Source organism: Heterodontus francisci, chromosome 38, assembly GCF_036365525.1.
Source record: "Heterodontus francisci isolate sHetFra1 chromosome 38, sHetFra1.hap1, whole genome shotgun sequence".
Lineage (NCBI taxonomy): Eukaryota > Metazoa > Chordata > Chondrichthyes > Heterodontiformes > Heterodontidae > Heterodontus > Heterodontus francisci.
The window spans coordinates 46,024,096-46,050,705 of record NC_090408.1 but is presented as its reverse complement, the minus strand read 5'-3'; the positions used below and the strand labels follow the sequence as shown (position 1 = coordinate 46,050,705).

The 26,610-nt window shown below is 43.9% G+C and overlaps 1 protein-coding gene across 1 annotated transcript in view; it reads right to left on the bottom strand.

The window, feature by feature from the left end:
* Positions 1-3,064: 3,064 nt before the first annotated feature.
* Positions 3,065-26,610, bottom strand: part of LOC137352618 (aminopeptidase N-like) — a 138,021-nt gene continuing 114,475 nt past the window's right edge. The window contains exon 20 of the mRNA XM_068018349.1: positions 3,065-3,761. Coding sequence (XP_067874450.1) covers positions 3,597-3,761 — 165 coding nt within the window. The 3' untranslated portion in view covers positions 3,065-3,596. The remainder of the gene's footprint in view (positions 3,762-26,610) is intronic.

Below are 26,610 nucleotides of genomic sequence, written 5' to 3'. Positions count from 1 at the left end.
TTCAACAGAATTCCCTAGGTGCTGCTCACCAATTCACCCAAGAGTATACAGTTTTCAGAAAATAATAGTAAAAATATGTGTTGAGTATATTTGGACACAAGCTGGGAAAATCCCCCTCAAAAAGCCTCAGGTTTTCTCCCAAATACCAACAGCTATGCATTGTGAATAACTGATATGTAACTAAAACACAAATAATTTTTTTTTAATGGTTTTCAATGGCAGCTTTTATTTAGGAAAGTTGCAATAAACTTTTCAGCTTCTGCTACAGATACAAGTTGCATTCTTACACTGTTTCCTGCATGTTCCCTCAGTGTTACACCAACGTTCAGTGTGAATTTAATTCAATTCTTTAATTCCCCATTGTTTAAGTCGACAGGCCACACAGGAGACGGCATTGTTCCATCAGTCCCCAACCAGTGATAATCTTTACAGTGCACTTATATGTTGCAATCTGATTATTATCTGATTATTTTTCTGGGAATGTTTCTCCAGAGGGTTGGTTTCAGTTGCAATACCAGGTTTTAGGCTATGAACTGTTGGATCAGGCAGTGCAGGAAAATGAATCTATTTAAGAGCCAGATGACCTTGCACCATTTTTTTTTTAACAGTGACCTTCTACTGACAGGAACTGTCCAAGGCATTTTCTCTGTAGTCTTCTTCTGCTAATTGAGTGAAATTAGTTTAATGAACTATTTTACTGTTCCAGGTGCTATTTGGAAACATTATCAAAAGGCCAGCTATTTGTAACTTGCCTGAAATTGATGAGGGACATATGCAGTCACCTACAGAACACAGGATGTAATTATTTAACAAGTTATTTATTTAAAGGCATAATCCATGCACCAAGGATTCATTCTACAAAGCTGAATTAATCCATCAGATTGTTTAATAATATAGATTATTTCAAATCTTATACTTGTGACACTTTTTCTCTCTAAATGAACACATTTGTTTAATCTACCAGTGACTTTTGCCCTACGATATAATATTAACCTTTACACAAGGCAGTCCTGAGATTTCTGTTCTGAAGCTTATTTCATTTTTTGCTTTAAACAATAGAAACTTCAAATTGTGACACTATGTGAACGAAACCAGTGGAAATGTTTTAATCTAGTAGTTCCCAGTAACCAATCAAAATAAAGCAACACTCACAGAAAATGGCACAACAATCACATGGAAAGCATCCAATCACTACAGCCAATGGAAAACGGTCCAGTTACTACAGCCAATCAGCAAAGGGTCCAATCAATACAGCCAATGGACAATGGGTCCAATCACTACAGCCAATCAGCAAAGGATCCAATCACTACAGCCATTGGTCAATGGGTCCAATCATCATACCCAAACAGCAATGGATCCAATCAATACAGCCAAACAGAAAAGGATCCGTTCACTACAGCCATTGGGCAATGGGTCCAATCGCTACACCCAATGGGAAAAGAGTTCAATCACCACAACCAATGGGCAGTGGGCCCAATCACTACAGCCAATTAGCAAAGGATCCAATCATGACAGCCAATCACAAAGGATCCAATCACCACAACCAATGGACAGTGGGTCCAATCACTGCAGCCAATGGGGAAAGATTCCAATCACTACACCCAATGGGCAAAGGATTCAATCACCACTGCCAATGAACAAACATGCAAACAGAAGAAATAGGAGCAGGAGCAGCATTCGGCCGCTCGAGCCTGCTCCACCATTTATAAGATCATGTCTGATCTGATTGTGGCCTTAACTCCACTTTCCTGCCTGTCCCCCATAACCCTTGACTCCTTTGCAAATCAAAAATCTGTTGATCTCAACCTTGATATATTCAATATATATTCAATGACCCACCCATTGCTGTCTGGGGAAAAGAATTCCAAAGATTAACAACCCTCTGAGAGAAGAAATTCTTCTCATTTCCATCTTAAATTGGAAACCCCTTATTCTGAAAGTGTGCCCCCTAGTTCTAGATTCCACCACTAGGAGAAACATTCTCTCAGCATCTGTACTGTCAAGCCCCCTCAGAATCTTATATGTTTCAATAGGGTCCAATCACTACAGCCAATGAAAAACTGGTCCAATTGTAGTGTTTCAGCAAAGAGAGGAATGGATGTTTCAGTAAATGATACCTATAGTGAGGGAAACTGCTGTTACAGGAACTACCTGAGGTTCATTTCCATTCTCTCTCTCTCTCCTTCTAAGAGCTTTGCTATTGAGTATTGCTGAAAACAGAGACATTTTTTCCAAGCTTTTCATCTTACACTCATCAGGACATTCACAGGAATACCACTGTGAGGGAAAGCAACAACTTTATACTGTATGAGAAGAGAGTGTTGTTTGGTTGGCAAGTGGACTCTGATTGGTAGAGGTGTTGCCATGGAGAATGCAACAGTTTATGATAACTGACAGTTAACTGCCAAGCTTTGTTTGAAATTTAAACCAGGCAGCTTGACTCTGACTGGTCAAGGCATTGCCCCGAGGAATAAACCAGCGAATGGCTGTCACTTATTTTGTTTAGCTGAAACAGGCTCAATGTGTATACATGTTCTTTCTGTCTGCAAAGAACAGAGCCCTGTGTATTAATATATGTAGCTTCCAGTATGCACAAATGTGCTACATTGCGAGCCCAACTGACAGTCTTAAATTGGTTGTCAGCGTAATTCTTAGCACACTGAGGATTATTTAGCAAATGTTGTCCAATCACAGAATTACATCTAATGTTGGACACTGTGTTTTGAGTTTTTCAAGCACAGTCTGGTTGGGTATGGTCTGTACCTGGCCTGTTGCGAATAGTGGAAGGGACATGCTGTTTGATATGATCTGCCAGTCTTTGGGACGTACGGCCTATATACCTAGCATCACACTGGCGCTGAAATTAATATATCACAATACTCATTTGTGTGATAGGCAGGACATCTTTTTATCAAAATAAGTGACCACCATTCGCTCGTTCATTCTTCAGGGCAATACCTTGACCAATCAGAGTCAAGCTGCCTGGTTTAAATTTCAAACAAAGCTTGGCAGTTAACTGTCGGTTATCATAAACTGGTGCATTCTCCATGGCAACACCTCTACCAATCAGAGTCCACTTGACAACCAAACAGCACTCTCTTCTCATACAGAATTGTCCCGATGAATGCAAAACAAAAAGCATCAACAAAATGTCTCTGTTTTCAGCAGCACTCAAGTTCTGCACTACCAAATGACTAACTTTGGTATTGTTCAGCTGTGTGTGGTATTATGTAATGTGTAACAACTTGGAAAGAAATATTACACTGCAGCATGCAATCTGTATGTAATAATATGTTATGGCTGTCAATACCTTGGAATTGTAGCATTGCACAGTATGGAGTTACATGGCATGGCTTGAAATGCATTGGCTTGTATGGTTTTTATATTTTTAGTTCCCTATTTTCTGGACCATTACTCAAACATTTCTTGAAATTATCTGACTATAATGTTTCCTCTGTGGTTTTAGGCATAAGTAATAAATCATTTTCCTTTGTAGACCAGGTTTGCAGATGTTTCCTAACAAAAATGTTTTCTGGCCTCAATTGTATTCAGAAACATATTTCAAGGAGATTTTCTATTTTCCAGCAGCCTTTCAGTTAAGGATTTTCAGAATGAAAGGCATTGATAAACCAGTCGTGAACAGCCTCCTGGTTTTCAGTAACCCACTTGATATTGGCCTTTGTTCTCTCCAAAGCCTGTTCCAGTGCCCGAGCCCCGGAACCAAATCCAATATGCTCATTGTCTTTCTTAAACTGCTCGAGCTGTAGAGAATGAAAGTAATAAAGCAAATGAATGACCACATGTTGATTAAAACAGGTATGGACAGTGTTTCACACAGACATATTCCTAATGTCAGCAGCCTGACTCCCTTCCAGAAAAGTTTAATCCTTGATAATTAGAGCTATTAGGAACTTTGGAACATGCTGAGGAATGACAGATACATCGTTCATTCTGTTTTTAAAAACTTTTCAAGAGACACCTTATTCTTAACAGTAAGAATCTTAATGTTATGCAGCTACTCAGATCTAGGGGCACATACACCTCTATTGAAGAAAGGGGAAAGGGCAACAGAAAGCTAGAAACTATAGGCCAGTTAGCCTAACATCTGTCACTGGGAAAGTGCTAGAATCCATTATTAAGGAAGCAGTAGCAGGACATTTAGAAATTCATAATGCAATCAGTCAGAGTCAACATGGTTTCATGAAAAGGAAATCGTGTTTGACAAATTTATTAGGGTTCTTTGAAGATATAGCAAGCAGGGTGGATAAAGGGGAAGCAGTAGATGTAGTGTCTACTAATATTCATTATAAGCCCACCAACTCCCATGGCTACCTCGACTACACTTCCTCACACCCTGTTTCCTGTAAGGACTCCATCCCATTCTCCAAGTTTCTCTGTTTCCGGTGAATCTGGTTTGATGATGCAACCTTCCACGACAGTGCTTCTGATATGTCTTCCTTTTCCTCCAACCACCCCCCCCCCCACCGACTGTGGTTGACAGGGCTCTTGACCGTGTCCGATTGATTTCCCACACCTCTGCCCTCACCCCCTTCCCCTCCCTCCCAGAACAGCGACAGGGTTCCCCTTGTCCTCATTTTCCACCCCACCAGCCTCCACATCCAAAGGAACATCCTCTGCCATTTCCGCCATCTCCAGTGTGACGCCATCAACAAACACGTCTTCCCCTTCCCTCCCCATCAACATTCTGAAGGGACCATTCCCTCCGCAACACCCTGGTCCACTCCTCCATCACCCCAGACACCTCGTCCCCATCCCACTGCACCTTCCCATGCGATCGCAGGTGGTGTAATACCTCCCCTTTTACCTCCTCTCTCCTCACCATCCAAGGCCCCAAACACTCCTTCCAGGTGAAACAGCGATTTACTTGTACTTCTTTCAATTTAGTATACTGTATTCACTGCTCACAATGCAGTCGCCTCTCCATTGGGGAGACTAAATGCAGATTGGTTGACCGCCTTTGCGTAACAACTCCGCTCAGTGCAAAAGTGTGATCCCGAGCTTCTGGTTGCTTGCCATTTCAACACCCCCCCCCCTGCTCTCATGCCAACATTCCTGTCCTTGGCCTGCTCCAGTGTTCCAGTGAATATCAGCGCAAGCTCGCAGAGCAACACCAGACCTTTCGATTAGGCACTCTACAGCCTTGTGGACTGAATATTGAGTTCAACAATTTCAGAACATGAATGGCCTTTTTAAAAAATATTTTTATATTTTTTTGTTATTATTTTATTTTATTTTTTTAACCATGTGCCTGTTTTTCATGTAGACAGAGCTGCTCAATATTCTGCTATTAACAGTCTCTCTGGACTGATGCTTTGTCTTTCACCACAAGCATTAACGCAGCCCGCATTTGTCCCAGGACAGCTTTGTTATTTAACCTCTCCTGCCCTCTGGCCGATCATACACCTTCCCTTTTGTTCTCTTCCCCACCAACACCACTACCCCCCACCCCTCCCCCACCCCACCCCCCCCCCCCCAACCCCCGCTTCACTTGCTTATTCTTTTCTTACCTTTGCCACTTCTGATGAAAGGCCACAGACCTGAACTGTTAACTCTGTTTCTCTCTCTACAGAAGCTGCCTGACCCGTTGAGTGTTTCCAGCACTTTCTGTTTTTATTTCAGATTTCCAGCATCTGCAGTATTTTGCTTTTGTTTTATTACATAGATGTAGTGTATTTGGATTTTGGATTTGTATTAATGATTTGGACTTGAATGTCAGAGGCATGATTGGGAAATTTGCTGATGACACAAAAATTGACCATATAGTTGATAGTGAAGAGGATAGCTGTAGACTCCAAAATGATATCAATGGTTTGGTTGAATGGGCGGAAAAGTGGCAAATGGAATTCAATCCAGAGAAGTGTGAGGTAATGCATTTGGGGAGGGCAAATAAAGTGAGGGAATACAGAATAAACGGAAGGATATCGAGAGGGGTAGAAGAAGTGAGAGACCTTGGAGTGCATGTCCACAGGTCCCTGAAGGTGACAGGACAGGTAGATAGAGTGGTGAAGAAGGTATATGGAATACTTTCCTTTATTGGCCAAGGTATAGAATATAAAAGCAGGGATATAATGCTGGAACTGTATAAAATGGTGGTTAGGCCACAGCTGGAGTATTGTGTACAGTTCTGGTCACCACATTACAGGAAGGACATAATTGCTCTGGAGAGAGTACAGAGGAGATTTACAAGAATGTTGCCAGGTCTTGAAAGTTGCAGCTATGAGGAAAGATTTGGATAGGCTAGGATTGTTTTCCTTGGAATAGAAGAGGCTGAGGGGTGACTTAATTGATGTGTACAAAATTATGAGGGGCCTAGAGAGAGTAGACAGGAAGGACCTGTTTCCCCCAGCGGAGAGGTCAATTACCAGGGAGCACAGATTTAAGGTGATTGGTAGAAGGATTAGAGGGGACATGAGGAAACACTTTTTCACCCAGAGGGTGGTGGGTGTCTGGAATTCACTGCCCAGATCGGTGGTGGACGCAGAAACACTCACTTCTTTTAAAAGGTACCTGGACATGCACCAGAAGTGCAAGGCTATGGACCAGGTGCTGGAAGTTGGGATTAGACTGGATGGCTAGTTTTTTCAGCCGCATGGACAAGATGACTGAATGGCCTCCTTCTGTGCCATAATTTTTCTATTGTTCTATGGTTCCAAAAGGCATTTGATAAGATGCCACATCAAAGCTTACTAAAGAACATAAGAGCTCATGGTGTTGGGGTAATATATTAGCATGGATAGAGGATTGGCTAAGATCATAAGATCATAAGATCATAAGAACTAGGAGCAGGAGTAGGCCGTCCGGCCCCTCGAGCCTGCTCCGCCATTCAATAAGATTGTGGCTGATCTTTTCGTGGACTCAGATCCACTTACCCGCGCTCTCACCGTATCCCTTAATTCCTTTATTGTTCAAAAAGATATCTACCTTAGCTTTAAAAACGTTTACTGAAGAAGCGTCAACTACTTCACTGGGCAAGGAATTCCATAGATTAAAAACCCTCTGGGTGAAGAAGTTCCTTCTTAATTCAGTCCTAAATCTGCTCCCTCTAATCTTGAGGCTATGCCCTGTTGTCCAAGCTTCACCTGCCAGTGGAAACATCCTCTCTACTTGTATCTTATCTATTCCCTTCATAACTAACTAACAGGAAACAGAGAATCGAGATACATGGGGCATTTTCAGGTTGGCAAACTATAACTAGTGGAGTGCCACAGGGGTCAGTGCAGGGGTCTCAACTTTTAGCCCCCTCAGGCTCGGATGAGGGACCGAGTGTATTGCAGCCGAATTTGAAAATGATACAAAGATTGCTAGGATAGCTACGTGTGAGGGTAACACAGAGAGGCTGCAAAGGGATACAGGTTTAAAAGTGAGTGGGCAAAAATTTGGCAGATAATGTGGGAAAATGTGAGGTTGTCCACTTTGACAGGAATAATAGAAAAGCAGAATATTATTTACATGGAGAGAGACTGCAGAATGCTGCGGTACAGAGGGATCTGGATGTCCTTGTACACGAACCACAAAAAGTTAGCATGCAGGAACAGCAAGTAATACAAAGACAAATGAAATGTTGGCATTTATTGCAAGGGGGATGGAGTATAACAGTAGGGAGGTCTTGCTACAACTGTACAGGGCATTGGTGAGACCACACCTAGAATACTGCATACAGCTTTGGTCTCCTTACCTAAGGAAGGATATACTTACATTGGAAGCAGTTCAGAGAAGGTTCACTAGGCTAATTCCTGAGATGAAGGGTTTGTCTTATGAGGAAAGATTGAGCAGATTGGGCCAATACTCACTGGAGTTTAGAAAAATGAGAGGTGATCTTATCAATACATATAAGATTCTGAGGGAGCTTGACAGGGTAGATGCTGAATGTTTCCCCTCATGGAGGAATCTAGAACTAGGGGGCACAATTTCAAAATAAGGGGTCTCCCTTTTAAGTTGAAGATGAATAGGAATTTCTTCTCTTAGAGGGTTGTTAATCCTTTGGAATTGTCTTCCCCTGAGAGCAGTGGAGGCTGGGTCATTGAATATATTCAAGACTGAGTTAGACGGATTTTTGATCTACAAGGGTCGACTCCTGCTCCTATTTCTTATGTTCTTCTTTATAAAGAAACATACAAACATACGAATCAGGAGCAGAGGAAGGCCATTTGGCCCCTCTAGCCTGCTCCACCATTCAATAAGATCATGGCTGATCTGTTTGTGTTTCGAATTCCACATTCCCATCTACCCCTGATTCCCTTTGATTTCCTTGCCTAACAAGAATCTATCTCCCTCTGCCTTAAAAATATACAATGACCCCGCCTCCACCAGCTTCTGAGGCAGAGAGTTCCAAAGTTGCACAACCCTCAGAGAAAAAATTTCTCCTCATCTCTGTCCTAAAAGGGCGACCCCTAATTTTAAAACAGTGCCCCTAGTTCTAGACTCACCCACAAGAGGAAACATCCTCTCCACATCCACCTTGTCAAGACCATTCAGGATCTTATAAACTTCAATCAAGTCTCCCCTCTCTAAACTCCAGTGAAAACAAGCCCAGTCTGTCCAATCTTTCCTCATAAGACAACCCCCTCATTCCAGTTATCAATCTAGTAAACCTCCTCTCAACCACCTCCAACACATTCACATCCTTCCTTAAACAAGGAGACCAAAACTGCACACAGTATTCGAGATGTGGTCTCACCAATGCCCAGTATAACTGAAGCATCACATAAAGAACAAAGAACAAAGAAAATTACAGCACAGGAACAGGCCTTTCGGCCCTCCAAGCCTGCGCCGATCCAGATCCTCTATCTAAACATGTCGCCTATTTTCTAAGGGTCTGTATCTCTTTGCTTCCTGCCCATTCATGTATCTGTCTAGATACATCTTAAAAGACGCTATATTGCCCACGTCTACCACCTCCGCTGGCAACGCATTCCAGGCACCCACCACCCTCTGCATAAAGAACTTTCCACGCATATCCCCCTTAAACTTTTCCCCTCTCACTTTGAACTCGTGACCCCTAGTAATTAAATCCCCCACTCTGGGAAAAAGCTTCTTGCTATCCACCCTGTCTATACCTCTCATGATTTTGTACACCTCAATCAGGTCCCCCCTCAACCTCCGTCTTTCTAATGAAAATTAATCCTAATCTACTCAACCTCTCTTCTAGCTAGCACCCTCCATACCAGGTAACATCCTGGTGAACCTCCTCTGCACCCTCTCCAAAGCATCTACATCCTTTTGGTAATGTGGTGACCAGAACTGCACGCAGTATTCCAAATGTGGCCGAACCAAAGTCTTAGACAACTGTAACATGACCTGCCAACCCTTGTACTCAATACCCAGTCCGATGAAGGAAAGCATGCCGTATGCCTTCTTGACCACTCTATTGACCTGCATTGCCACCTTCAGGGAACAATGGACCTGAACACCCAAATCTCTCTGGACAGCAATTTTCCCCAGGACTTTTCCATTTACTGTATAGTTCACTCTTGAATTGGATCTTCCAAAATGCATCACCTCGCATTTGCCCGGATTGAATTCCATCTGCCATTTCTCTGCCCAACTCTCCAATCTATCTATATTCTGCTGTATTCTCTGACAGTCCCCTTCACTATCTGCTACTCCACCAATATTAGTGTCGTCTGCAAACTTGCTAATCAGACCACCTATACTTTCCTCCAAATCATTTATGTATATCACAAACAACAGTGGTCCCAGCACGGATCCCTGTGGAACACCACTGGTCACACGTCTCCATTTTGAGAAACTCCCTTCCACTGCTACTCTCTGTCTCCTGTTGCCCAGCCAGTTCTTTATCCATCTAACTAGTACACCCTGGACCCCATGCGACTTCACTTTCTCCATCAGCCTACCATGGGGAACCTTATCAAACGCCTTACTGAAGTCCATGTATATGACATCTACAACCCTTCCCTCATCAATCAACTTTGTCACTTCCTCAAAGAATTCTATTAAGTTGGTAAGACATGACCTTCCCTGCACAAAACCATGTTGCCTATCACTGATAAGCCTATTTTCTTCCAAATGGGAATAGATTCTATCTCTCAGTATCTTCTCCAGCAGCTTCCCTACCACTGACGTCAGGCTCACCGGTCTATAATTACCTGGATTATCCCTGCTACCCTTCTTAAACAAGGGGACAACATTAGCAATTCTCCAGTCCTCCGGGACCTCACCCGTGTTTAAGGATGCTGCAAAGATATCTGTTAAGGCCCCAGCTATTTCCTCTCTCGCTTCCCTCAGTAACCTGGGATAGATCCCATCCGGACCTGGGGACTTGTCCACCTTAATGCCTTTTAGAATACCCAACACTTCCTCCCTCCTTATGCCGACTTGACCGAGAGTAATCAAACATCTCTCCCTAACCTCAACATCCGTCATGTCCCTCTCCTCGGTGAATACCGATGCAAAGTACTCGTTTAGAATCTCACCTATTTTCTCTGACTCCACGCATAACTTTCCTCCTTTGTCCTTGAGTGGGCCAATCCTTTCTCTAGTTACCCTCTTGCTCCTTATATATGAATAAAAGGCTTTGGGATTTTCCTTAACCCTGTTTGCTAACGATATTTCATGACCCCTTTTAGCCCTTGTAATTCCTCGTTTCAGATTGGTCCTACATTCCCGATCTTCTTTCAAAGCTTCGTCTTTCTTCAGCCTCCTAGACCTTATGTATGCTTCCTTTTTCCTCTTAGCTAGTCTCACAATTTCACCTGTCATCCATGGTTCCCTAATCTTGCCATTTCTATCCCTCATTTTCACAGGAACATGTCTCGACTGCACGCTAATCAACCTCTCTTTAAAAGCCTCCCACATATCAAATGTGGATTTACCTTCAAACAGCTGCTCCCAATCTACATTCCCCAGCTCCTGCCGAATTTTGGTATCGTTGGCCTTCCCCCAATTTAGCACTCTTCCTTTCGGACCACTCTCGTCTTTGTCCATGAGTATTTTAAAACTTACGGAATTGTGATCACTATTCCCAAAGTAGTCCCCTACTGAAACTTCAACCACCTGGCCGGGCTCATTCCCCAACACCAGGTCCAGTATGGCCCCTTCCCGAGTTGGACTATTTACATACTGCTCCTGGGGGGGAGGTTTGCTAGTGCTCTTCGGGGGGGTTTAAACTAGTTCAGCAGGGGAATGGGAACCTAAATTGTCGTGCCAGTGTACAGGATGTTTAGAGTAGTGAGGTCAGGGATATGGTTACAAGGACGCAAGAGGGCACTGGCAAGCAAGAACCTGGTTTAAAGTGTGTCTATTTCAACGCCAGGAGCATCCGGAATAAGGTGGGTGAGCTTGCAGCATGGGTTGGTACCTGGGATCTCGATGTAGTGGCCATTTCGGAGACATGGGTAGAGCAGGGGCAGGAATGGATGTTGCAGATTCTGGGATTTAGATGTTTCAGTAAGAACAGAGAAGATGGTAAAAGAGGGGGGGGTGTGGCATTGTTAATCAAGGAGAGTATTACAGCGACAGAAAGGACGTTTGAGGACTCGTCTACTGAGGTAGTATGGGCTGAGGTTAGAAACAGGAGAGGTGAGGTCACCCTGTTGGGAGTCTTTTATAGACCTCCGAATAGTTCCAGAGATGTAGAGGAAAGGATAGCAAAGATGATTCTCGACAGGGGTGAGAGTAACAGGGTAGTTGTTATGGGGGACTTTAACTTTCCAAATATCGACTGGAAATACTATAGTTCGAGTACTTTAGATGGGTCAGTTTTTGTCCAGTGTGTGCAGGAGGGTTTTCTGACACAGTATGTAGACAGGCCAACCAGGGGCGATGCCACATTGGATTTGGTACTGGGAAATGAACCCGGCCAGGTGTTAGATTTAGATGTAGGTGAGCACTTTGGTGATAGTGATCACAATTCGGTTAGGTTTACCTTAGCGATGGGCAGGGACAGGTATATACCGCAGGGCAAGAATTATAACTGGGGGAAAGGAAATTATGATGCGATTAGGCAAGATTTAGGATGCGTAGGATGGGGAAGGAAACTGCAGGGGATGGGAACAATCGTAATGTGGAGCTTATTCAAGGAGCAGCTACTGCGTGTCCTTGAGAAGTATGTACCTGTGAGGCAGGGAGGAAGTTGTCGTGCGAGGGAGCCGTGGTTTACTAAAGAAGTTGAAGCGCTTGTCAAGAGGAAGAAGAAGGCTTATGTTAGGATGAGACGTGAAGGCTCAGTTAGGGCGCTTGAGAGCTACAAGCTAGCCAGGAAGGATCTAAAGGGAGAGCTAAGAAGAGCAAGGAGAGGACACGAGAAGTCATTGGTGGATCGGATCAGGGAAAACCCTAAGGCTTTCTATAGGTATATCAGGAATAAAAGAATGACTAGAGTTAGATTAGGGCCAATCAAGGATAGTAGTGGGAAGTTGTGTGTGGAATCAGAGGAGATAGGGGAAGTGTTAAATGAATATTTTGCGTCAGTATTTACAGTAGAGAAAGAAAATGTTGTTGAGAATACTGAGATTCAGGCGACGAGGCTAGATGGGATTGAGGTTCACAAGGAGGAGGTGTTAGCAATTTTGGAAAGTGTGAAAATAGATAAGTCCCCTGGGCCAGATGGGATTTATCCTAGGATTCTCTGGGAAGCTAGGGAGGAGATTGCAGAGCCTTTGTCCTTGATCTTTATGTCGTCATTGTCGACAGGAATAGTGCCGGAAGACTGGAGGATTGCAAATGTTGTCCCCTTGTTCAAGAAGGGGAGTAGAGACAGCCCTGGTAATTATAGACCTGTGAGCCTTACTTCGGTTGTGGGTAGAATGTTGGAAAAGGTTATAAGAGACAGGATTTATAATCATCTTGAAAAGAATAAGTACATTAGCGATAGTCAGCACGGTTTTGTGACGGGTAGGTCGTGCCTCACAAACCTTATTGAGTTTTTCGAGAAGGTGACCAAACAGGTGGATGAGGGTAAAGCAGTGGATGTGGTGTATATGGATTTCAGTAAGGCGTTTGATAAGGTTCCCCACGGTAGGCTATTGCAGAAAATACGGAAGTATGGGGTTGAAGGCGATTTAGAGCTTTGGATCAGAAATTGGCTAGCTGAAAGAAGACAGAGGGTGGTGGTTGATGGCAAATGTTCATCCTGGAGTTTAGTTACTAGTGGTGTACCGCAAGGATCTGTTTTGGGGCCACTGCTGTTTGTCATTTTTATAAATGACCTGGAAGAGGGTGTAGAAGGGTGGGTTAGTAAATTTGCAGATGACACTAAGGTCGGTGGAGTTGTGGATAGTGCCGAAGGATGTTGTAGGGTACAGAGAGACATAGATAGGCTGCAGAGCTGGGCTGAGAGATGGCAAATGGAGTTTAATGCGGAAAAGTGTGAGGTGATTCACTTTGGAAGGAGTAACAGGAATGCAGAGTACTGGGCTAATGGGAAGATTCTTGGTAGTGTAGATGAGCAGAGAGATCTTGGTGTCCAGGTACATAAATCCCTGAAGGTTGCTACCCAGGTTAATAGGGCTGTTAAGAAGGCATATGGTGTGTTCGCTTTTATTAGTAGGGGGATCGAGTTTCGGAGCCACGAGGTCATGCTGCAGCTGTACAAAACTCTGGTGAGACCGCACCTGGAGTATTGCGTGCAGTTCTGGTCACCGCATTATAGGAAGGATATGGAAGCTTTGGAAAAGGTGCAGAGGAGATTTACTAGGATGTTGCCTGGTATGGAGGGAAGGTCTTATGAGGAAAGGCTGAGGGACTTGAGGTTGTTTTCGTTGGAGAGAAGGAGGAGGAGAGGTGACTTAATAGAGACATATAAGATAATCAGAGGGTTAGATAGGGTGGATAGTGAGCGTCCTTTTCCTCGGATGATGATGGCAAACACGAGGGGACATAGCTTCAAGTTGAGGGGTGATAGATATAGGACAGATGTGAGAGGTAGTTTCTTTACTCAGAGAGTAGTAAGGGCGTGGAACGCCCTGCCTGCAGCAGTAGTAGATTCGCCAACTTTAAGGGCATTTAAATGGTCATTGGATAGACACATGGATGAAAATGGAATAGTGTAGGTCAGATGGTTTCACAGGTCGGCGCAACATCGAGGGCCGAAGGGCCTGTACTGCGCTGTAATGTTCTAATTCTAATTCTAATTCTAAAACCCTCCTGGATGCTCCTTACAAATTCTGCTCCATCTAGACCTCTAACACTAAGTGAATCCCAGTCAATGTTGGGAAAATTAAAATCTCCTATCACCACCACCCTGTTGCTCCTACATCTTTCCATAATCTGTTTACATATTTGTACCTCTATCTCACGCTCGCTGTTGGGAGGCCTGTAGTACAGCCCCAACATTGTTACCGCACCCTTCCTATTTCTGAGTTCTGCCCATATTGCCTCACTGCTGGAGTCCTCCATGGTGCCTTCCTTCAGCACAGCTGCGATATCCTCTTTGACCAGTAATGCAACTCCTTACTTTCATTTTCAATTCCTCTTGTAATAAAGGATAGCATTCGATTAATGTTCTTTATTTCTTGCTGTACCTGCATGCTAACTTTTTGTGACTCATGCACTAGAACACCGAGATCACTCTGCACCTCGGAATTCTGCAGTCGCTCTCTGTTTAAGTAATACTCCGCTTTTTATTCTTCCTGCCAAAGTGAACAACTTTACATTTTCCCACATTATACTCCATTTGCCAGATTTTTTGCCCACTCACTCAACCTATCTATATTGGTCTGCAAGCTCCTTATGTCCTCTTCACAACATACTTTCCTACCTATCTTCATGTCATCTGCAAATTTAGCTACCATGCCATCGCTCCCCTCATCTAAGTCGTTGATATAAATTGTAAAACTTTGAGGCCCCAGCACAGACCCCTGCGGGACTCCACTCGTCACATCCTGCCAATCAGAAAAGGACCTATTTATGCCTATTCTAATTTTTCTGTCAGCCAGTCAATCTCTATCCATGCTAATATGTTACCCCCTGCACCATGAGCTCTTACTTTGCACAATAACCTTTTATGTTGCACCTTGTCAAATCACGTTGTACAGATACACTGACTTGGGTTACAGATACGCTGATCTTAGAGGTGCAGATACATTGAGCTGGGGTATTGATAAATGGACCTTGAGGTACAGACGCACTGATCGAGGGGCAGATATACACTGATGAAGGGGTGGAGAGACACTTATCTAGCAGGACAGGCACAATGATTAAGGGGTATAGATATACTGATCTAGGGGTACAGGTTGAATTTTGCATTCAGGTTAAGGGAGAGAATAGTGGGTCCAAGACTAGTATTTTAAACTTAAGTATGGGCAATTATGAGGGCATGAAAGCAGAGCTAGCTAAAGTGAACTGGTAAATCAGGTTAAAAGCAAAATACTGCGGATGCTGGAAATCTGAAATAAAAACAAGAAATGCTGGAACCACTCAGTAGGTCTGGCAGCATCTGTGGAAAGAGAAGCAGAGTTAACATTTCGGGTCAGTGACCCTTCTTCGGAACTGATAAATATTAGAAATGTCACAGGTTATAAGCAAGTGAGGTGGGGGTGGGGCAAGAGATAACAAAGGAGAAGGTGTAGATTGGACAAGGCCACATTGCTGACCAAAAGGTCATGCAGCAAAGGCAAACAATATGTTAATGGTGTGTTGAAAGACAAAGCATTAGTACAGATAAGGTGTTAACGGACTGAAGATTAAACAGCAGCAAGTGCAAACATGAAAAAAAACAGTGGGTAAGCAAAATGAACAAACTAAGATGAAATGAAATAAATACAAAAAAAAATTGTAAAAGATGTAAAAAAGAAAAGAAAAAATAACGAAAAATGAAAGTAAAATGGGGGGCTGTCATGCTCTGAAATTATTGAACTCAATGTTCAGTCCGGCAGGCTGTAGTGTGCCTAATCGGTAAATGAGATGCTGTTCCTCGAGCTTGCTTCCAGTGAACACTGGAACACTGCAGCAATCCCAGGACAGAGATGTGAGCATGAGAGCAGGGGGGAGTGTTGAAATGGCAAGCAACCGGGAGCTCAGGTACAGTATACTACTTGCGGACTGAGCGGAGGTGTTCCGCAAAGCAGTCAAACAGTCTGCGTTTGGTCTCCCCAATGTAGAGGAGACCACATTGTGAGCAGCGAATACAGTATACTACATTGAAAGAAGTACAAGTAAATCGCTGCTTCACCTGAAAGGAGTAGTTGGGGCCTGGGATAGTGAGGAGAGAGGAGGTAAATGGGTAGGTATTACACCTCCTGCGATTGCAGGGTAAGGTCCCATGGGACGGGGACGACGTGGTGGGGGTAATGGAGGAGTGGACCAGGGTGTCGTGGAGGGAATGATCCCTTCAGAATGCTGACAGGGGAAGGGAGGGGAAGATGCATTTGGTAGTGGCATCATGATGGAGGTGGCGGAAATGGCGGAGGATGATCCTTTGGATATGGAGGCTGATGGGGTGGAAAGTGAGGACAAGGGGAACCCTGTCACGGTTCTGGGAGGGAGGGGAAGGGTTGAGAGCAAAGGTGCGGGAAATGGGCCGGACACGGTTGACGGCCCTGTCAACAACAGCGGAGGGGAATCCTCGGTTGAGGAAAAAGGAGGTCATATCAGAAGTACCGTCATGAAAGGTAGCATCATCAGAGCAGATGCGTCATAGACGGAGAAACTGGGAGAATGGAATGGAGTCCTTACAGGAGGTAGGGTGTGAAGAAGTGTAGCCGAGGTAGCTGTGGGAGTCGGTGGGCTTATAATGGATATTAGTAGACAACCTATCCCCAGAGATGGAGACAGAGAAGTCGAGGAAGGGAAGGGAAGTGTCAGAGATGGACCATGTAAAGGTGAGAAAAGGGTGGAAATTGGAAGCAAAGTTGATAACGTTTTCCAGTTCGGGACGGGAGCAGGAAAACGGCACCGAAGGAAGTGCGTGGAGTTGAAGGAGAAGTTGTTCAATGTGAGAACAGGTTCAGCCAGGCGGAGGAGGGTGGTGGTGGCTGGGGACTGGTTGGGCCTCTGTTCCAGGAAGAAGCGGACAGCCCTCAAACCATCCTGGTGGGGGATGGAGGTGTAGAGCGATTGGTCGTCCATAGTGAAGGGGAGGCGGTTGGGACCAGGAAACTGGAAATTGTCAAAATGACGTAGGGCGTCAGAAGAGTCACGGATGTAGGTGGGAAGAGACTGGACCAGCGGAGAAAAGATAGAGTCAAGATAGGAAGAAATAAGTTCAGTGTGGCAGGAGCAGGCTGACACAATGGGTCTGCCAGGACAGTCCCGTTTGTGGATTTTGGGAAGGAGGTAGAAGCGGGCTGTCCGGGGTTGCGGGACTATGAGGTTGGAAGCTGTAGAGGGGAGATCTCCAGAGGACATGAGGTCAGTGACAGTCCTTTGGACAGTGGCTTGATGTTCAGTGGTGGGGTCATGGTCCAGAGGGAGGTAGGAAGAAGTGTCTGATAGTTGGCACTGAGCTTCTGCAAGGTGGAGGTCGGTACGCCATACAACCCTTGTCTGCAGGTTTGATGACCATGTCGGGGTTAGACCTGAGAGAATGGAGTGCCTCAAGTTCAGAGGGGGACAGGTTAGAGTGAGTGAGGGGGGCAGAGAAATTGAGATGACCAATGTCTCACCGACAGTTTTCAATGAAGAGATCAAAAGCGGGTAAGAGGCCAGGGGGAGGGGTCCAGATAGAGGGAGAATGTTGGAAGCGGGTGAATGGGTCCACTTGTCGGGGGGAGGACTCCTGGTCAAAGAAGTGAGCCCGGAGGTGGAGGCGACGGAAGAAGAGCTCAACGTCATGCCGAGCGTGAAATTCATTGAGGTGGGGGCGTAAGGGGATAAAACAGAGACCTTTGCTGAGTACAGAACGTTCAGCATCCTTCAACTCCACGCACTTCCTTCAAGTAAAAGGTGTTGCTATGGGTACCCACATGGGTTATAGTTATGCCTGTCTTTTTGTGGGATATGTCGAGCATTCTTTGTTCCAGTCCTACTCAGGCTCCCTCCCCCAACTCTTTGTCTGGTACATTGATGACTGTATCGGTGCCGTTTCCTGCTCCCGTCCCGAACTGGAAAACGTTATCAACTTTGCTTCCAATTTCCACCCTTTTCTCACCTTTACATGGTCCATCTCTGACACTTCCCTTCCCTTCCTCGACTTCTCTGTCTCCATCTCTGGAGATAGGTTGTCTACTAATATCCATTATAAGCCCACTGACTCCCACAGCTACCTCGACTACACATCTTCACACCCTACCTCCTGTAAGGACTCCATTCCATTCTCCCAGTTTCTCCGTCTATGACGCATCTGCTCTGATGATGCTACCTTCCATGACGGTGCTTCTGATATGACCTCCTTTTTCCTCAACCGAGGATTCCCCCCCACTGTTGTTGACAGGGCCGTCAACCGTCCCATTTCCCGCATCTCTGCCCTCAACCCTTCCCCTCCCTCCCAGAACCGTGACAGGGTTCCCCTTGTCCTCACTTTCCACCCCATCAGCCTCCATATCCAAAGGATCATCCTCCGCCATTTCTGCCACCTCCAGCATGATGCCACTACCAAATGCATCTTCCCCTCCCTTCCCCTGTCAGCATTCCGAAGGGATCATTCCCTCCACGACACCCTGGTTCACTCCTCCATTACCCCCACCACCTCGTCCCCGTCCCATGGCACCTTCCCCTGCAATCGCAGGAGATGTAATACCTGCCCATTTACCTCCTCTCTCCTCACTATTCCATGCCCCAAACACTCCTTTCAGGTGAAGCAGCGATTTACTTGTACTTCTTTCAATGTAGTATACTATATTCGCTGCTCACAATGTGGTCTCCTCTACATTGGGGAGACCAAGCGCTGACTGGGTGACCGCTTTGCAGAACACCTCCGCTCAGTCCGCAAGCAGGACCCTGAGCTTCCGGTTGCTTGCCATTTCAACACTCCCCCCTGCTTTCATGCTCACATCTCTGTCCTGGGATTGCTGCAGTGTTCCAGTGAACATCAACGCAAGCTCGAGGAACAGCATCTCATTTACCGATTAGGCACACTACAGCCTGCCGGACTGAAAATTGAGTTCAATAATTTCAGAGCATAACAGCCCCCCATTTTACTTTCATTTTTCGTTATTTTTTCTTTTTTTCTTTTTTACATTTTTTACAATTTTTTTTTTGCATTTATTTCATTTCATCTTAGTTTGTTCAGTTTGCTTACCCACTGTTTTTTTTTTCATATTTGCACTTGCTGCTGTTCAATCTTCAGTCCGTTAACACCTTATCTGTACTAATGCTTTGTCTTTCAACACTCCATTAACACATTGTTTGCCTTTGCTCCATGACCTTTTGGTCAGCTATGTGGCCTTGTCCAATCTAGATCTTCTCCTTTGTTATCTCTTGCCCCACCCCAACCTCACTTGTTTATAACCTGTGACATTTCTAATATTTGTCAGTTCCGAAGAAGGGTCACTGACCCGAAACGTTAACTCTGCTTCTCTTTCCACAAATGCTGCCAGACCTACTGAGTGGTTCCAGCATTTCTTGTTTTTATGGAAAATTAGGTTAAGGAATAGATCAATAGAGATGCAGTGACAGACATTTAAGGGGATATTTCAGAATGCACAGAATAGATACATTTCAATGAGAAAGAGAAATTCCAAGGGTGGGACCCGGCATCCGTAGCGGACCCGGCATCTGGTTAACTAAAAGAGTTAAAGATAGTATCAAACTTTAAAAAAAAGCATATAATTGAGCAAAGATGGGAGGCAGGTCAGAAGATTGGACAGAATATAAAAAGCAGCAAAGAATGATTAAAAGATTGATACAGAAGGTAAAATTAGAATATGAGAGAAAGCTAACTAGAAATATAAAGACAGATAGTAAGAGTTTCTATAGCTATTTTAAAAAGAAAAGAGTTAACAAAGTGAGCATTGGCCCTATAGAAAGTGAGTCTGGGGAATTAATAATGGATAATAAGGAGATGGCAGATGAATTGAACAGTTATTTTGCAACAGTCTTCACTATTGGGGATACAAGTAACATTCCAGTATGAGCTGCAAATCAGGAAATGAAAGGGAGGGAGGAACTCAAGAAAATTACAATCACCAGGGAAGTGGTACTGAACAAATTGTTGGAGCTGTGGGCTGACAAGTCCTCGGGTCCTGATGGACTTCATCCTAGGGTCTTAAAAGAAGTGGCTAGTGAGATAGTTGATGCATTGGTTTTAATTTTCCAAAATTCCCTAGATTCGGGGAAGGTTCCATTAGATTGGAAAATAGCCAAAAGGGGAGGGAGACAGAAAGCAGGAAACTACAGGCCAGTTAGCTTAACATCTGTCTTAGGGAAAATGTTAGAAGCTATTATTAACGACTTTATAGCAGGGCACTTCAAAAAATTCAAGGTAATCAGGCAGAATCAACATGGTTTTGTGAAAGGGAAATCATGTTTAACCAATTTATTGGAGTTCTTTGAGGGAGTTTGTGGGTGAAGGGGAACCGGTGGACGTATTGTTCTTAGATTTCCAAAGACATTTGAGAAGGTGCCACATCAAAGGTTATTGCAGAAAATAAAAGCTCATGGTGTAGGGGGTAACATATTGGCATGGATAGAAGATTGACTAACAGGAAACAGAGAGTAGGCATAAATAGGTAATTTTCTAGTTGGCAAGATTTAACAAGTGCTGTGCCACAGGGATCTGTGCTGGGGCCTCAACATTTTACAATTTATATAAATGACTTAGATGAGCGGATTGAAGGTATGGTTGCTAAATTTGCTGATGACACAAAGATAGGTAGGAAAGTAAGTTGTGAAGAGGACATAAAGAGGCTACAAAAGGATATACATCGGTTAAGTGAGTGGGCAATGATCTGGCAAATGGAGTATAATGTGGGAAAATGTGAAATTGTCCACTTTGGCAGGAAGAATAAAAAAGAAGCATATTATCTAAATGGTGAAAGATTGCAGAGCTCTGAGATGCAGAGGGATCTGGGTGTCCTTGTGCATGAATCACAAAAGGTTAGTATGCAGGTACAGCACATAATTAGGAAAGCTAACAGAATGTTGTCATTTATCGCGAGGGGAATTGAATATAAAAGTAGGGAGGTTATGCTTCAGTTATACAGGGCATTGGTGAGACCACATCTGGAGTACTGTGTACAGTACTGGTCTCCTTATTTAAGGAAGGATGTAAATGTGTAGGAGGCAGTTCAGAGAAGGTTTACTAGACTAATACCTGGAGTGGACGGGCTGTTTTATGAGGAAAGATTGGACAGTCTAGACTTGTATCGCTGGAGTTTAGAAGAGTAAGAGGCGACTTGATTGAAACATATAAGATTCTGAGGGGTCTTGACTGGGCGGATGTGGAAAGGATGTTTCCGCTTGTGGGAGAATCTAGAACTAGGGGTCACTGTTTAAAAATAAGCAGTCGCCCATTTCAGACAGAAATTAGGAGAAACCTTTTCTCTCAGAGGGTCGTGAGTCTTTGGAATTGTCTTCTTCAAAAGGCAGTGGAAGCAGAGTCTTTGAATATTTTTAAGGCAGAGGTACATAGATTCTTGATAAGCAAGGGGATGAAAGGTTATTGGGGGTAGGTGGAAATGTGGAGTAATCAGTTCAGCCATGAACTTACTGAACGGCGGAGCAGGCTCGAGGGGCCGAGTGGCCTACTCCTGCTCCTAATTTGTATGTTCGTAGATAGATCTTTTCCAACAGTCGATGATTGTTTCATGGTCACCATTACTGAGACTAGCTTTCAAGTCCAGATTTTTGCTAATTAACTGAATTTAAATTCCTCCAGCTCCTGTGATGGGATTTGAACCTATGTCTCCAGGGTATTAGCCTGGGCTTCTGAATTACTAGTTCAGTGACATTACAACTATGCCACCGTCTCCCCGATCAAGCGGTACCGTCACATTCATCTAGGGGTACAGACTCAGTAAACTCAGGGTACAGATTAAATGATCTTGGGGTACAGTCAGTCTGATCTACAGATACAAATACACTGATATAGAGGTGCAGAATCAGTGATTTGAAGGTACGAATTAGGAGCAGGAGTAGGCCATTCAGCCCCTCGAGCCTGTGACACCATTTGATAAGATCATGGCTGATCTGATTGCAACCTCAACTCTACTTTCCTGTCTACCTGCTCTAACTTTTGACTCCTTGTCAATCAAGAATCTACTTAACTTAGCCTTAAAAATATTCAATGACCCTGCCTCCACTGCTCTCTGGGGAAGAGAATTCCACAGACTAACAACCCACAGAGAAAAAAAATTACTCCTTATCTCTGTCTTAAATGGGAGACCCCTAATTTTTGAACTGTGACCCTCACCTAGTCTAGTCTCTCCCAGAAAGGGGAAACATCCTCTTTGCATCCACTCTAGGATTTATAATCATCTTGAAAAGAATAAGTATATTAGAGATAGTCAGCACGGTTTTGTGACGGGTAGGTCGTGCCTCACAAACCTTATTGAGTTTTTCGAGAAGGTGACCAAACAGGTGGGTGAGGGTAAAGCAGCGGATGTGGTGTATATGGATTTCAGTAAGGCGTTTGATAAGGTTCCCCACGGTAGGCTATTGCAGAAAATACGGAAGTATGGGGTTGAAGGTGATTTAGAGCTTTGGATCAGAAATTGGCTAGCTGAAAGAAGACAGAGGGTGGTGGTTGATGGCAAATGTTCATCCTGGAGTTTAGTTACTAGTGGTGTACCGCAAGGATCTGTTTTGGGGCCACTGCTGTTTGTCATTTTTATAAATGACCTGGAAGAGGGTGTAGAAGGGTGGGTTAGTAAATTTGCAGATGACACTAAGGTCGGTGGAGTTGTGGATAGTGCCGAAGGATGTTGTAGGGTACAGAGAGACATAGATAGGCTGCAGAGCTGGGCTGAGAGATGGCAAATGGAGTTTAATGCGGAAAAGTGTGAGGTGATTCACTTTGGAAGGAGTAACAGGAATGCAGAGTACTGGGCTAATGGGAAGATTCTTGGTAGTGTAGATGAACAGAGAGATCTTGGTGTCCAGGTGCATAAATCCCTGAAGGTTGCTAACCAGGTTAATAGGGCTGTTAAGAAGGCATATGGTGTGTTAGCTTTTATTAGTAGGGGGGGTCGAGTTTCGGAGCCACGAGGTCATGCTGCAGCTGTACAAAACTCTGGTGAGGCCGCACCTGGAGTATTGCGTGCAGTTCTGGTCACCGCATTATAGGAAGGAAGTGGAAGCTATGGAAAGGGTGCAGAGGAGATTTACTAGGATGTTGCCTGGTATGGAGGGAAGGTCTTATGAGGAAAGGCTGAGGGACTTGAGGTTGTTTTCGTTGGAGAGAAGGAGGAGGAGAGGTGACTTAATAGAGACATATAAGATAATCAGAGGGTTAGATAGGGTGGATAGTGAGCGTCTTTTTCCTCGGATGGTGATGGCAAACACGAGGGGACATAGCTTAAAGTTGAGGGGTGATAGATATAGGACAGATGTGAGAGGTAGTTTCTTTACTCAGAGAGTAGTAAGGGCGTGGAATGCCCTGCCTGCAGCAGTAGTAGACTTGCCAACTTTAAGGGCATTTAAGTGGTCATTGGATAGACATATGGATGAAAATGGAATAGTGTAGGTCAGATGGTTTCACAGGTCGGCGCAACATCGAGGGCCGAAGGGCCTGTACTGCGCTGTAATGTTCTAATTCTAATTCTAATTCTATCAGGTCCCCTCAGGATCTTATGTTTCAATAAAATCACCTCTCATTTTTCTAAACTCCAATGGATACAGGCCCAACCTGTCCAACCATTCCTCATAAGATAACCCCATCATCCCAGGAATCAGTCGAATGAACCTTCTCTAAACTGCTTCTAATGCAATTAATCCTTTCTTAAGTAAGGAGACCAAAACTGTGTGCAGTACTCCAGATGGTGTCTCACCAACACCCTGAGCAACTGTAGCAAAACTTCCCTACTTTTATATTCCATTTCCCTTGCAATAAATGACAACATTTCATTTGCCTTCCTAATCACTTGCTGTACTGCATACTAACCTTTTGTGAATTGTGTACCAGGACACCCAGATCCCTCTGTACTGTACAGTTCTGCAATCTCTCCCCATTTAAATAACACACCGCTTTTCTATTCTTCCTGCCAAAGTAGACAAGTTCATATTTTCCCACACTATACTCCATCTGCCAAATTTTTGCCAACTCCTAACCTATCTATATCCCTTTGCAGACACTTTAAGTCCTCTTTACAACTTACTCTCCTACTTATCTTTGTGTCACCAACAAATTTAGCAACCATACATTCGGCCCCTTCATCCAAATCATTGATATAGATTGTAAATAGCTGAGTCCCCAGCACTTCACTAGTTAAAACTTGCCAACCTGAAAATGTCCCATTTATCCGAACTCTGTCTTCCTATTATCAAACCAATCCTCTATCCATGCTAAATATGTTACTGCCTACTCCATGAGCTCTTATTTTGTCATCTAGAAATAGCTAGTGATCTGGGATACCGGTCCATTGATCTAGGGATATGGGTACATTGATCTTGGGTTGCAGATAATGGATTGCTAGTCTAGTAATATAACTCCTACACTAATGTACCCAAAGATAATATAGATTGACAGAAACAATTTCCTGTGAGCATGGCCATTCAGGAGTGAAATCTGGAAGCGTTTCCTTTTACAAAGGGTAGTGGAAATCTGGAACTCAACTCCAAAGGGATGTGGAGACTATGGGTCAATAGTTATTTTCAAGGCTGAGATAAATAGATTTTATGTTGGGTAATGATACCCAAAGGTAGGTAAGTGGCATTGAATTACAGATCCGTCATGATCTAATTGAATGGTAGAGAAGGCTCGTGGGGCTGAGTGACCTTCTCCGATTCTTCTGTTCATTTGTTTAAATGGTGAGAATTTGGGAAAATTTCCTGCAGAAATGACAGAAATGCATCTGGTCACAGTGGGTTTGTAATATAGACACCAGTCTTTGAAGTCAAACAAGTGTTATGAGTCCTACCTAAAAATCAAATGAGTTTATTTTCCCTATTCTGTTGACTGGTAGCATGACATTTTTATTCTCAAGCTGTTTGTATCTGTCTAAAGTGTTTTAGGTTAAATTGCTGATTGTTAATGGAAATTTAATTCAGTGCTTTATAATTTCTGCTATTTCTTAAAGACATCTTTAATGATTCTTTTCTTTTCTTTTCTTCTTTTGGGCCTCCTTATCTCGAGAGACAATGGATACGCGCCTGGAGGTGGTCAGTGGTTTGTGAAGCAGCGCCTGGAGTGGCTATAAAGGCCAATTCTGGAGTGACAGGCTCTTCCACAGGTGCTGCAGAGAAATTTGTTTGTTGGGGCTGTTGCACAGTTGGCTCTCCCCTTGCGCCTCTGTCTTTTTTCCTGCCAACTACTAAGTCTCTTCGACTCGCCACAATTTAGCCCTGTCTTTATGGCTGCCCGCCAGCTCTGGCGAATGCTGGCAACTGACTCCCACGACTTGTGATCAATGTCACACGATTTCATGTCGCGTTTGCAGACGTCTTTATAACGGAGACATGGACGGCCGGTGGGTCTGATACCAGTGGCGAGCTCGCTGTACAATGTGTCTTTGGGGATCCTGCCATCTTCCATGCGGCTCACATGGCCAAGCCATCTCAAGCGCCGCTGACTCAGTAGTGTGTATAAGCTGGGGATGTTGGCCGCTTCAAGGACTTAAGCATAGTAAAATGACCAAGACAGACATTGGGCAAAAAATGACTTATTTCTATAGCACCTTTTACAATCTCATGATATCCAAAGTGCTTTACAGCCAATAAAGTATTTTTGAAGTATAGTCACTGTGGTAATGTAGGAAAGGGGACAGCCAATTTGCACACAGCAGCTCCCATAACAGCAATGTTATAATGGCCAGATAATCTATTTCAGTGATGTTGATTGAGGGATAAACATTGGCCCCAGGACAGCGGGGAGAACTCCCCTGCTCTTCTTTGCAATATTGCCATGGGATCTTTTACATCCATCTGAGAGAGCAGATATATTTTGGTTTAATGTCTCATCCAAAAGACGGCTTCTCTGACAGTGCAGTGCTCCCTCAGTATTGCACTGGAGTAGCAAGTGGATTGTTAGCAAACGCAAAAGACTGGCTAAGCTAAATGATTGAGACTGATTATGTAATTGAAATAGAAACCTGTTTAAACTATCCAAGTGACAGGTGGTTATCTGATGGAGCAAGATCAATGACACTAGGTAAATAAGAAACAGAAACAAAGAGAATTTACTGGAAACACACAACAATCATTCACCATCTTTGGAGATAACAATTAGTGTATCATAAACCATTCAACAAGGGTCCACAATGAAACATCAACTTCTGTTCTCTCCTCAAATGCTGCCTGACCTGCTGAGTGTTTCCAGCAATTTCCATTTTTGTTTCAGCTTTCCAACTTCTGCAGTATTTTGCTTTTTACTACTTGGTTAAGCCACATGTGTGGAATGTTAATCTATCTGAGCAATGGTGAGTTTTACACGGCAACTGATTAAACTAACTGAATGAGCCTGGTCAACCTATGGTTTAGGTAAATACCATAGATTGTTTAAAAGAGAAGTTAGTTATGTTCAATTAGGGAAAGTGGTTAAACTACACCAAACTAGTGTCTGTTTAAGTTAACCAAGAAAGAGGAACAAGAACAATAGAA